The 13,102-nt window shown below is 30.4% G+C and overlaps 2 protein-coding genes across 6 annotated transcripts in view; both read left to right on the top strand.

The window, feature by feature from the left end:
• Positions 1–13,102, top strand: part of Notum (palmitoleoyl-protein carboxylesterase notum) — a 198,204-nt gene that overhangs the window by 122,226 nt on the left and 62,876 nt on the right. The window lies entirely within an intron of this gene.
• On the top strand, positions 5,031–11,542 carry LOC118182877 (uncharacterized). Of its 4 annotated transcripts, none has more exons than XR_004757138.2 (4): positions 5,044–5,163; positions 6,756–6,836; positions 10,161–10,269; positions 11,148–11,542. XR_004757138.2 is itself a non-coding variant. In XM_085827638.1 (2 exons), the coding sequence occupies exons 1-2, from the start codon at positions 5,140–5,142 to the stop codon at positions 11,475–11,477; spliced, it is 354 nt and encodes a 117-aa protein (XP_085683764.1). In that variant the 5' UTR covers positions 5,090–5,139; the 3' UTR covers positions 11,478–11,542. The 4 variants fall into 4 exon arrangements, 1 of the variants encoding a protein (XP_085683764.1); XR_015044394.1 differs by lacking the exon at positions 5,044–5,163 and adding an exon at positions 5,258–5,335; XR_015044395.1 differs by lacking the exon at positions 10,161–10,269 and having other exon boundaries at positions 5,031–5,163.

The raw sequence follows: 13,102 nt of genomic DNA, 5'->3' as shown, positions 1-13,102 counted from the left end.
CATGGTTCGATTCCCGGCGAAGGCGACGGCTCATTTTTCATCTTCCTTGCTTCCAAAAAGTACCTAATGTCTCTACAAGTTATCTCTATTGTGGTCTAACCGCACATCGTCACACAGAAATTTCTCCCGCATGCCCTACGAGGGAAAAAAAAGGAATACATTTGACTTTTGGTAAAACTCACTGTTCTGGCACAGTGAATCTCACTGCTAAGTTTGGGATGATTTGAGTTTAATGCTAATTTATGGCTATTTGCTGTCGTTAAACAGGAATGTTTCCCTACGCTGAGACAACGAGCGTCTAAAATTACTTGTAGTGTTCAAGGTTTTGAAAATGTAAATAAAATAAACAGAAGAAGTGCAGTTGGAAAAAAATAAACAGAATAAATGGTTGTAGGATTTAATAAGGTACTCAGTTTCAGTAGAAGCCGACGGAAGAGGTAAAGACGAAAGTGACGTAAAGAGGAAATAACAAGAATGACTATGATATGATGAGGCACTAAAAGTATATACTTGAACATTACTATTAAGATTCCCTAAATTAATTAACTATTATGCTTTCCTAATTAAATTCACTAAAACTGTTAAGATTCTCTAACTAATTCAACAATTAAAATTCCCTATATCGAAGCATTTGTAGCATTTTCACGTTTTGCTTGAAGCGTTTTCAAGCTTTTTCTTTTCTCAGTTTTTTCTGAGTTGCAATTATTAGGTATTTTTGACTAATAATTTCCTTTTTTCATCAAACACTGTGGTCCAAACTGCCCATGTTCTATTCGTTAACGTTCAATTCTAAGATGAAATCCCTTCTAGTGGTAGCGTCTGCTGGATTCTCTTTTATCGGACAGTATCTTCACGTTGTTAGTTCGATTTTTTTTTTTTTTTTTTTTGAATTTTCTTAACTGTTTTTAGAAAAAATAGCTTCTATCTTTCTGCAGAACGTTTTATCGAATGCAGCACAATCATAGGTTTTTCAAATTATCTAGCATTGTCTTTATTAATCCGTTTCCTGTTAATGCAGCTAAGTCCTAGTTTTGGCGAAACAAATTTTTTCAGTGCAGTCAGTCTGAATTTTGAAGCTTGAGTTCGTACAGTTGTACCATGTGATATATATACAACGTGAAGATACTGTCCGATAAAAGAGAATCCAGCAGACGTTATCACTAGAAGGGATTTCATCTTAGAATTGAACGTTAAGAATAGAACATGGGCAGTTTGGACCACAGTGTTTGATGAAAAAAGGAAATTATTAGTCAAACATACCTAATAATTACATGTACAGTATATTACTACGCCATAGTCTTTTCCACTGGTATCTGTAAAACAATACAACTGATTAATTCCCATTTGTTGTTCTTACAAACTATTGAAATGAAATCTCAGTATTTATTGTGTTGAATCTACCTGAATATTATTTCATTCAGTCGTTCTCGCCTTTAAATTAAATATGACTTCATTCTATGACACTTGAAAAGAAATATTTTAAATAAACAATTATATTTTCTTGCTTAAGAAAGCCAAACTTTATTTGCTTACACACTTTAGGAAATAAAAACATTATTCTAATCTTTCTTGCTATTGGCAAACTGCAAAAGCAAAACTCCGTCTAAAATAAAAGGAAAACAACGGCTGTTGACTATCGTTAACAAATATAAGTCATGGAGCTTACAACAGTATTTTTGCATCTTGTATTTGTGATAGTTTTCGTTTCGTTTTCTCAAATTAAACGAAATTCATGAGGTAACACTGTAGTCTGTTTTCCATACTTCTTGTAATAAAATTCGCTCTGTTATGCAGAACAGATTTAAGAAACCTAGACGAACGAATGAACATCCTATAGTTTTCAAAATTTCTCGCTTAGAAATTCTATCATCGAATTTCACAAATTCTTCTGTTAGTACCCTTATCTCAATATGAAACCATCTTTTTCCCATTTCCCAACGTAATCTAAAACTTTGCTACTCCTATACTGAATATGTTTCTTCATTTTCTTCCCAGATCTTTTGTAACGGTCACTCATTTCTTCATATTTAAACACCCTTTCCTTATTATTTTTTCAGCGTTCTTTACCTTCTTCGTTTATCATAGCTGTAGCTGCTATCATAGCTGTAGCTGTAGCTGCTGCTGTCCACGTATGAAAATAAGTGTCTAAAAGGGGAATCTTCTCTGAGGTACTCGCATTCGTATTTCTTAACATAAATTTTTATATTTGAACTCAATATACATTAACTTGGTTTTGCACCAAAAATTACTCGGGTCATGCACAAGATTTTGATGTTTTGAGAATCGCTAAAAATTTTACTGTTATTGTAGGCGGCTGTCAATTCCTGTCTTGACTATTCTGGAAAATCTTAATATAATTACTTCAGACGTATTTCTTCAACGTACGCAATATATACAAATACCTCTGTATATTGTACAAATGTAAACTTTGAAATTTGACTTTGACATTTTAGTGCCCGACTGATCTGTTTTGGCCCCGACCTAAGGTTGTGGCCAGTAGTTAGTAGATGGTTTTACCTCTGAGTAACATATTCCGTTTGTTGCCTTTAGGTCGGAAGTTGCTCAGTAGGTCAGTGTTGTATTTCTGTCGCAAGGTCCCAAGACAAATTGAAGGAACACTTGCTGAATGTCACCTAAGATTTTAATCTTATGTTGTTAATCAAAATTTGAAATTTGTCTGGTTAAAGTTTGGACCTTGATTCTAAAGAATTATTTAGTCACAGTTAGACTTCAACATTTTGGGAATGCTTTGAAGACAACGCGAAATTTCGTGGTGTCTGACTGAAAAAGTATATTTTTTCAGTTTTCAGATATCTCGATTCTTATGTTAATCTGTAACCCTCATAAAATTTCTGATCCCACAGTGACTAAAAGCGTTTCTCTGCTACCAGTAAGTTCTGTTATTCCCTCCCATACTTATTCCATGGCAAGCAAACCGTATATCTGATGTCTTCAAATTTAATTTTTCAAACTTTTCTGAGGTTGTCTTCCAAGGACTGTCATCAGATTTATTAGAGATTCCCGATGTTTCTAATTGCCATAAATTTCTTATTTATTTGGATGTTGAATCGCTTTCTAAATTATTTTAAATTTATATCTTTGCGTGCGTTTTTTATTCCGCTCACATACCACCACAATTGAGTTTCTACCTCTACTAGTGATTCAAAAATTCGGCAGACCTTTCCTCTAATAATCTTTCAATTAATATCTAAACTAATAAGAAATGAAAATTTGTCATCTTTATATCTAACATGAAATGTGTTTGTTGATTGTAACCCTTTATGTCTACATGTATTTGCAATCTTTTTATTCGGTATTGGTATGGCAGAGCCACTTATTATTTTTATTTTTAAAGCTTTTATGTTTATTTCCGTATTTGATGGGCGAATCAAAATGAAATTGAATTAGTTCTTTCCTTTTCATGGTTTCTCCTGACAAAAGCATAAACTGTTACAAATTCACTACTGATAATCGACAAATTCATTCATTCGGAAACGCTTCTCTTGATGAAAGTTTTCTGCGACCCAAGGTCGAGCAATATGCCTATTCCGGAAATTGAATGTTTACGGCTGTTTTTTATGTTTGCTTGAACTGTCTGTAACAGTGCGCCGTTCTCGTAAACCTCATTAAACGTATTCATGACAGTTTTCGACATCTGTTTATCATCTATCAATTCTACTCCTCTCTCAGTCGGGCGCGGAGGATGTTATGGTGTTGCAAATTAAGCTGGAATGTTTACAGTTGAAATTCAAGTATCGCTCTTTTGACTTACATACCGAATTACTTGATTTTTTATAGGCCTAAAAACGCACCATTTCGCTTTAAACTTTCGAATTTCTTCTCATTGCCTTTATCACAATTTTTAGTACTGTCTTTATAAATGCACACTGCGAAAAAAATATCTTCCGTTCTACTGGGGTGATTGAAGAAATTCAAATAGCGTTTTTCATGTCTCGAAAGCGCGGTTTAGGGCGCTTCGAGACTTAAGGGCGCTTCGGCTTAGGGCGCTATGTGTGTAAAACTTGAACGTTATGATCACGATTAACGATTCTATTTTATTTACGAGTTGGGAGAACATCAATTTAATCAAGAATATACTAGCATTTCAAGAGTCAATATACCATTTTCACGTAAAGACTCAACTTGAAAATAAGAACTTCCAGTTGAAACACAGAAATATTTAATGAAGCGCCTACGTACATTATTTACATTATTCAGAACACAAAATTTACATATAATATAAATTTCCCATCATAGGGCCAAGATTAGTTTATCAAGAACAATTATTATAATTGTTGATTACCGCTATGCGGCCAAGAAGCAGATCATTTCAAGCGTCACACTCAAACTAAACTAAAAGAGTTATTACATTCTTTCTCTGCCGCCAGTCACGTGACCTAGTCGGCGACAGACGATAAATAATAAAAGAAAAATTGGTTCCATCGGACGGAAAAAGAAATAATTTCAACAGTATGTATTAGAGTTAGTTATATATAGTATTGTTCTAATATAGGTATTTTGACATATAAAATCGGACATTTTCTGAAATGACATGCCTTTTCTTTCATATTTCAATTCTACGACTCAAATTATGCCCAACTGCCAAGTTTTGTAAAAATCACACGAGTAGTTCTTAAAAAATTAGCTCCTAAAATTTAAGCTTCTCAATGTTAATTGAATTTGATATATATTCATTAATCCCTCTTTTTTTATTAAACTTATTTAATTCTTCTTCCTTTCACATTTCGAAATTAAGGTTCATTTAAAATAAAATTCGCCCTTTTTCATGATTTAATTTTAAAATTTGCATTTTGTATTTTGGGTTTCTGTGGTTCACTATTCGAATGAATCGAATCTGCTTTATTCATTATCCGCGTTCTCGCGATATAAAAGTATACACTCTAAATCTCGCAGAGTGGGATTTGGAGGGTGACAGCAGTTTTCGCTCCGTTGCGTGTCAAACAACGCAAATTTACTGTCTTGGTAGCAGAACATGTTTCCCACTTGCAATAATAACCTTGGGGAAGGGAGTGAATTGAAGGAGCAGGACGACCCCCTGTCTTGTCATCGTCCACCCAGACTGACCAAACAAGTTTGTTCTTTGGCTAAGCGCCATTTCAAGCGAGGACAGTCGTAACAATGGATACAGCTCCTTTGCCAAAAGTAAGTTCGCTTTTAAAATATATATACAATTTTTTCTTAATATAAATATCTTAATTATTATAAATTATAGTTAGTTTGCTCTTTTTTTTTTTAGGTGTCTGTAAATTTGCTTTAAGAGTGTAATGCTGTAACGTAGTTTTATTTATTATGTACTGCTAACACAATGAAAGCTGTACGTATGGATGGTACTTTTTGTAAATAATTCTTAACATTATTTTTATTTTTGAACAATTTACACAAAGCTATCGAATTTAATTATTTAAATTTAGTTTTGCATGCATTCTTATTTCAAATAGGAAGAACAGCGGTGGAAAAAAAAAATGCATACTAAAGTTTTGATTTTTTTTATAACACAAGTGTGTAAATTATTTGGTAGTATTGGAAGAAATAAAAACCGTATACTTTACTGAATTTCCTATTGAACTCATATCGTTTTCAGCTTCTAGTAGTTTTTAATAAATTTTTAACTTTCATTTTTTATAAATTCTGCTTATAGTTTGTGACAATAAAATTCACTTACTGTTGCAAAGCTGAATTTTTCCAAAATATAAATACTAGCACTACCTGGGTCATATCAGCATTCTAAAACTTATATTTTTGCAAATATGTTGTTATTCTCGAGAGTGTAGGTGTAACTAAGGCCTCTTGAACATTCAAAAGTCCGGGAGGCCAATAAAGCTGCTAAGACGGCTTTCCGTTTACGATTAAAAAAAAATCTTGCATTCTTTAAAAAAGACTGAAAGCTTCAGATTTTAAATTACGTCCAAAGGGGCATTTTTTTAACATTTTGTGTGTTACCTTTATTTATTAAATATCACGTTCTTCGCACTTAAACCATAAAAACATTCAACAGCAATATCGCAAAATAATTTTAAAATGAACATATCTTTAGAATTTCCAATACAGTCTCGCGAGCTGGAGATATATATATATATATTTTTTACTCGTACAGACTTGCCATTGCTCGCTTTGAAATCGTTTACTTTGTTAATCAAAAATTCGTTGAAGTATTACAAAATATTAAATAATAAAGCAAATAATAAAACCAATTTCAAATTCAAATTAGGGCTTCCACATGCCCATATTCTATGGAAGATTACCTTATTCAAATTTTGTTGGCTCTAGGTACCGTTGTTTTATTATAATGCGAGAAACATACATACATTCATGCAGATTCTTCATTATTTAATTTCTTTAAATATAATGTTTGGTGGCAGCAATTTGAAATGAAACATATCGGGAATATGCAAAATGCAAAATATATGCAAAATGCCAAAACGAAATTAACAGTCCTTCTGGGAGAATTGCCCCTTTGGACTAAAAGAAAACCCAGCTATTTAAAAAAAATAATAAGTTTTGATTTTCTGATGACAAACTGAAAACTATTGTATTATTAAATATTCCAGGTAATTCATGCAGATAACTATTTAATGAGAATTCATTTTCAATCAAAGACCAAGCATAAAATTTTAGTACCTTGTCCCATTCTACATAGGTTCTATATTCCTAATACTTGTGCACAGCAAATTGTCAAATTTATCTGTCCCTTGTCTTTTTTTTAAACTGTAGCACAATGAAATACTTTTTTTCAGGAGGCGTTACATAATAGTTCAAAATTATCAGATTTTTATAACTGCAAGAAGTTCCCGAAGATGCTGTTAATGTCCTAAAAGGTAATTTTATTTTCTACTCTGTTTTAAATTAAAAACTATACCTAGTCCGGATTTTTGAAAATTCCAGATATTGAGTTGACTTTATATGCTATATACATGTATTTATTTTATGTTAAATATGCATTTACTGACAAATATACGTATATGCCAATATATAATATGTACACCAAATGTTTATTTCTTTTAATGCAAATAAGAAAATTAAAAAAAAACAGTATTTATTTCTAAAAAATGTAAGGCATGTTTTTTTCAGACTTAATTAAATAGTAAAATTCGTTTATGTCTAAACATTTTTATTTCAACTGAAACAAAACGACTTTTTATATGTAAGCCATAAAACCTAAATGTTTGATGCATTTTTATTTTATAATATGAAAATTAAGCAATATTGCCTTATATTTGTGGCAGCGCCTATCATATTTAAAAAATTAACTTATTTTATTAACAGATAATAGAATGCACAATTAAAAAACAGCTTCCCCTCCCTTCTATTGCGGGAGAAAACCTAATTCGACGGGTTATTTTTATTTATTTATTTCCCCCTTCTAAGAAAACTTGTCAGGCATACTTTCAAAATTGTCGAAATATATACTAATTTAAACGATAATTCTAAAATGATTCATAGATTAATTCATATACATCAACTCAATAGTTAGAAAGTTAAACTAATGACATTTACTTATTACTTTTCAAGATTATTGCCTTTTCATTTCAATTAGTTATTATATCTTCTCCTAGTGATATTAAAATGAGTGAGGATCTGATGAAGTAATGTTCAAAATAATATAATTGTTTACATTAGCAAAAGCTATTGTTGTATCAAATAAGTCTTATAAACCTTTTCTTATCCACAGTCCTTTAAAGTAGGAAAGAAATGTAAGTAACCTGATTTTAATAAACTCATATGAATTCATTTTCTGGTTTAGATAGGATTTAAAGACTCAGGTAACACAGCTTGTTTACATTTTCAATAACTAAGTTATGTGAACACTGTTAGAGGTGTAGCCAGAGTTCTTGCTGCCTCACTCAGTGCACAATAAAAAGTCTATAAAATGTCAAAATGATATACATAAAAACAAAATATCTGGGTTTAGTTTTGAAATAAAACATTAATTCTAATACCGTAAAGTACTATTTTGTTTGTTTTCCTTATACACAAAATCATTAATAGTATTCTAAAAGTTTGATTTACTATTCTATCAGCTGATTTGTAGACAGTATGGTACAATTTCTCAGTCTTAGGTGTTTTTTAATCCATTTGTACTTTGCAAAATTCTTCTCGCAACAGTCATGAAAAAAAATTTACAGATGTATATCAGTATTTGGAACTGCATTCTGAAATTTTATGAACTGCAGAAGTTCAAAGTTACCATCCTTCCACCTGCCTTCGAAAACACTACCGCAAAGAATCCAGTAAATGTAAACGCTGCAAAAGCACAAAGCTGGTAGAATTCTCTTGCGGCCTCCTCGCTTTCTTTCGCTGCTGTTCAAAATTTATTTGCATGTGTCATTTTTTCTCAATTTATTATTATTTTGTCTGATTTCCGTGCTATGTTTCCTAAAAGTGATTTTAAAGTGTTTGCAAAGAAAATTTACAAAACTGCATACTCGAGTACTTGTCTCGGCATGAAATTAAGCATAATGGTTGAGATACAGTCAAAGAACTATTAAATTGCGTTTAAAGAATGTTTCCTTCTAAGATAATATGTGGCCGAAAATTTTCTTAACGGAACAGTTTTTGGAACAATTTTGAGAAAATGGGGGAAGGCCAAATTGATTTCAGTAACTAATATTTACTTTATGTAAATTTTACTTACGTATGCTTAATATTATATTTCTTGCTGCTCATTCAGAGTCGTACCTAGGGTTTTCAGCGCCCAGGGACAACTGAAGATTTCGCGCCCCCTACTGCTTCCCAAGGATGGAAAACATTTAATTCTAAAATGCCGTAACATCAGTTTGGCGCCCTTTGGATCCTGCGCCCGGGGACAGATGCCCCTTGCCCTCCTTTAGCTACGCCCCTGCGCTCATTTTAATTTATATGCCCTAAATACCATGTTTAACAGGCTGTTTACTTACAAATGCTTAATATCATGCTTTTTCTCCGAACATTAATGCACATCCTCTAAATATTACCCACCAGCGGCAAAGTCGCTGAGCACTGGTAGTTCGGTCCAGAGTTTGAATCGCATGAAGGAGCTGGCTGCATGGACTTTTTTGTGGTTTTCTCCATGTGTAACGTGTATACGAACCAGTTTGCCTTAGAAAGACCTCCACGGAGGCATCCTTCCCATTAGGCAGATTTTTGATGGCATGTCAGCAACTAAAGGACAAATAAAGGCTTTGAAAATCTGTCAGAATTTTATCGAAGCTGTCGAAATTATGCTTGGCAGTAGATTCGATCAAGCTCTGAATACAAAAACAGGTCAATTTGAAACCAAAATTGTAAAAGAAACATTTCAGTATGTTTCAGTCATAAAAACAATTGAAATGGTTTTGTCTAATAGCCATGTAAGAAATTGTATAGAAACTGAAACAATTTCTAATGATAGACATTTAAAAAACAGTTTTCATCTTTTTATGTCCCAAGAATTTTGAAATATGTGGAAACAAAACGCCCTGATCTTCTGGTACCAAGTATTGCTGATTTCAGTGGTAAAAATCTTTAAAAATTCAACTAGGATTATAAATGATAGAATTTAATTAGGATTATAAATGATAGAATACTTTAAAACTTTTCTTTGTTTACTTTTTAATTACCTAGAGTAAAGTAATTTTGCATCTATTACTCACATTGGTCTTTATTCTTAAATGGCTTATAGTTTTTTCCTTCTGGCTCTTAAAGATAAGCGGTAAATGCATGTGCCTCTAGTGCCAAAGGCCTTTTTAATGATATTTTTGTAATCATTATGTAATAAACGTGTGTATTTATATATATATATATAGATGACCTAAAAGCATTAGTTTTGCTCACAGAACTTTTGCTCAGCTAAAATTATTGGAAAGAAAGAGGGAAAAAGGTTTTATTCTATTAATGAGTAAATATTTGGCATAAGTCTATGCATAAAAAATAATTTCATATGCTTAGCTATAAAATTCTTTTCATAGGATAATATTTTTAGTTTGCAGTGCATGTATATGTAAATAAGCTATTGATACTATATGTAAGTGAGCTGAGCTGCATATACTTTGAAATTTGCTACATATTCTATCTTGAAAGGTTCATGTGTGATATTTATATAGTTTCAATTAATTATTACATTTCACATGCAATTTTTATCCAGTATATGTCTTTTATATATACTTTTATTTTTATTTTTGTAGGGTAAAGGCAAAGCAAGTATTTTAGCATCAGGTTGTTATTTGAAAAAAAAAAAAAAAAAAAAAAAAAAAAAAAAAAATCCAAATTCTGCACTTCTAATATTTGGTAAATGTAAGTATTGAGGAATTTTGATATGCTTTGCACTAACTTTCATTTTAAGAGGGCAGATTATATTAAAATGAGCCATTTTACAACAGTGAATGTATTTGGCCTCATGTGGCGAAAATTCATCTTCTCAGGCTGCTTTCGACTATTGTACCCACAGATGATGCATGGTCATTTAGCTAATTTCTGTAGAATTGGAATTGCATTGATTTGAATGTCACCTACATACTAGCAAATATTTCGAGAGAATAAGATGGTTTGTAATATGTGTGATGCCTTTATATGATCTAAATCTAAAGCATGACACTAATCATATATATGCATGTATATACAGTGAACATAGATTTTTTTTTTTTTTTTTTTTTAACTTGTAAAGTGATGGAAAAATTGTTTCAAGGTGAAATTCAAAAGATACACTTCCAGCCAGACTATAGCGATCATGAAATCAAGAACAAACATCTTTACAATAACAATAGTTTATTATGAACAACAATAGTTTATTATGAAGGGATGATACTTGTTTTCATAAGGAAAAGACAGACTAATTCTCCATATAGTTTGTTCTTTTTACATTTTTATGTACATTATTTATTACATTTTTCATTAAGAAGCAACGCACAGATAGACTATCCTATTTTATATTTGCATCAATATAATATTTACATATTCCTATATGTATTTATACTGCATTTTTACAGAAACTAAAAGCAAAAGACCTCTATGTGAATAAAATTACTAGGAATTACTTATTTTTGAAAGAAGAAAAATTTTCTGGCGATATTTTTTAATTGGAAAGATAAACTTTCTAGTATGGCTCATTGGTATTTAACTTGTCCTAATAGATAGGTAATGGATGTATTCTTAATAAAGAAATTTATTTTCAGGGAATAGAAGACATGGAATCTCTTGGACCAGCTCAGAATAAACAGCCCATTATAGTGTGCATTACAAGTTCATTCTATATTAAAGCAGTAAATCACTTAAAAGCATGCCCAAATCATGCCATGAAGGCATTTGACATTCTATTTAAAACTAATTTTGTATTTAGCGTTCAATATGCACATACATCAACAAATTTTTATAATTTTGTGGCAAGCCTTTTGTATAATGTCAGCACTCCTAGAGCTTGTGTGGACTCTTTAAATACATGTTCGAGTCTGAATTTATTGCATTTTGTACATGCATTACATTTCATATTTTTAATGTCATTTTAGTGTCATATTTTCCATTTTTATATATGTATATATATGTACATATATTTCCTAATAAAGAGTTTTTCATGCAATGCTTGTTTTCACTTATATTTAAAATACTTTGTTCATTGAAATTATTATAATTCTGCAGTTATGGTAATGATTCCTATTCGGATTTAATCAATAAATGAAATACATAATAATTTTCAGCAGAATTATGAAAAATGAATTTTTAGCTTATACATGTGAGCTATAATCCATATTATTTCATTTTAAAATTTACTTTATTTTTCCCAAATGAGACTTGGAATTAGCATATATAAAAATAAGTTATAGTCTAAAAGTATATGTAAGCATTTATTCACCTGTAATGATTAATGTATAGGAATTTGTATGCATATAACTTCTCAAAAATAGAAAGCGTAACAAGCTAACTGAAGATTTTAGACTTTATTCATAATTTGGGGTAATAATTAATTTTAAGCTCTTCATAATTATGTAATAAGAAATAGAAACATTTCTTTTGCAATATTTTGTGCAATATATGAAGCTAAAAACAATAGCATGAGAGTATTTTATGGTTACTTATTTTCTGAATCTCATACATTAAAAATAAAGCTGAATAGTTTTCATGTAAGGGAAATTAAATTCGCATTTGTTTCTTACTTCAATGTATATTAAAATTTATTATTCGATTTTTTATGCATATTATGCTCAAGTAGATAAACTACTAGTAACATCAATTCACAAATTGTATTAATATAGTCACTTATAAGTAGCATTTTAAGAAGTTAAATCTATCAGATTATGATACAGGTTTACTGACACATATATATATGATCAGCTGTTCTAACACATTCAAATTTTCATTATAAAATTTATCAAGAACTATTTTTAATAAATTACTTTTCCAACTAGAATGATTATTTAATGGAAAATTTAGCTTACAATTTACATGATTACGTGCCCAAATCTTGTGAATAAGCATAATTTGCTTTTTTAAATTAAAATATGTATACAAAATTTAGAATGTATATCACTATATATATATATATATATGATTCATCTAAAATGATTTTTTTTAAATTTCTTTTATGAAACTAAGCATTTTTTGATTTCTCAAATCAAATTTTGAAAATATCTGAAATATTTATTCAAAGTTTTAAGTACCTGAAAAACCTTATTTTTTATTCAAAAGTTAAGTTTTTCATTGCGAATATCTTGCTATTCCAGTTTTTATATATAAGTTGCATTGACGTTCTTATTTTTATTGCTTACTACACATAAAGGTAAAAGCCATGTTTCTGTAAAATAAAATATATTCTGTGAGTTCAAAGTAATTTCACATCAGAAGTACTGTGAGGAAGTGATAGTGTTAAGTATTTCAGAATGTTAACTACACCGAATTTCCAATATTTTAATATGGATGTAATTTTTTTATATATATATTTCGTTAGATTTGGAAAGAAAAACTATATGTCTAAACAATGAAGATATGATTGTCTTTAAACTGTGTTTTTTTATTTCAGTGATGGTCTACTTTGATTCATATTCCAGTTTTTATATATAAGTTGCATTGACGTTCTTATTTTTATTGCTTACTACACATAAAGGCAAAAGCCATGTTTCTGTAAAATAAAATATAT

Source organism: Stegodyphus dumicola, chromosome 12, assembly GCF_044657685.1.
Source record: "Stegodyphus dumicola isolate Sdum_Otavi_A_Nest chromosome 12, ASM4465768v1".
NCBI lineage: Eukaryota > Metazoa > Arthropoda > Arachnida > Araneae > Eresidae > Stegodyphus > Stegodyphus dumicola.
This window is presented reverse-complemented; position numbering and strand designations above follow the sequence as displayed.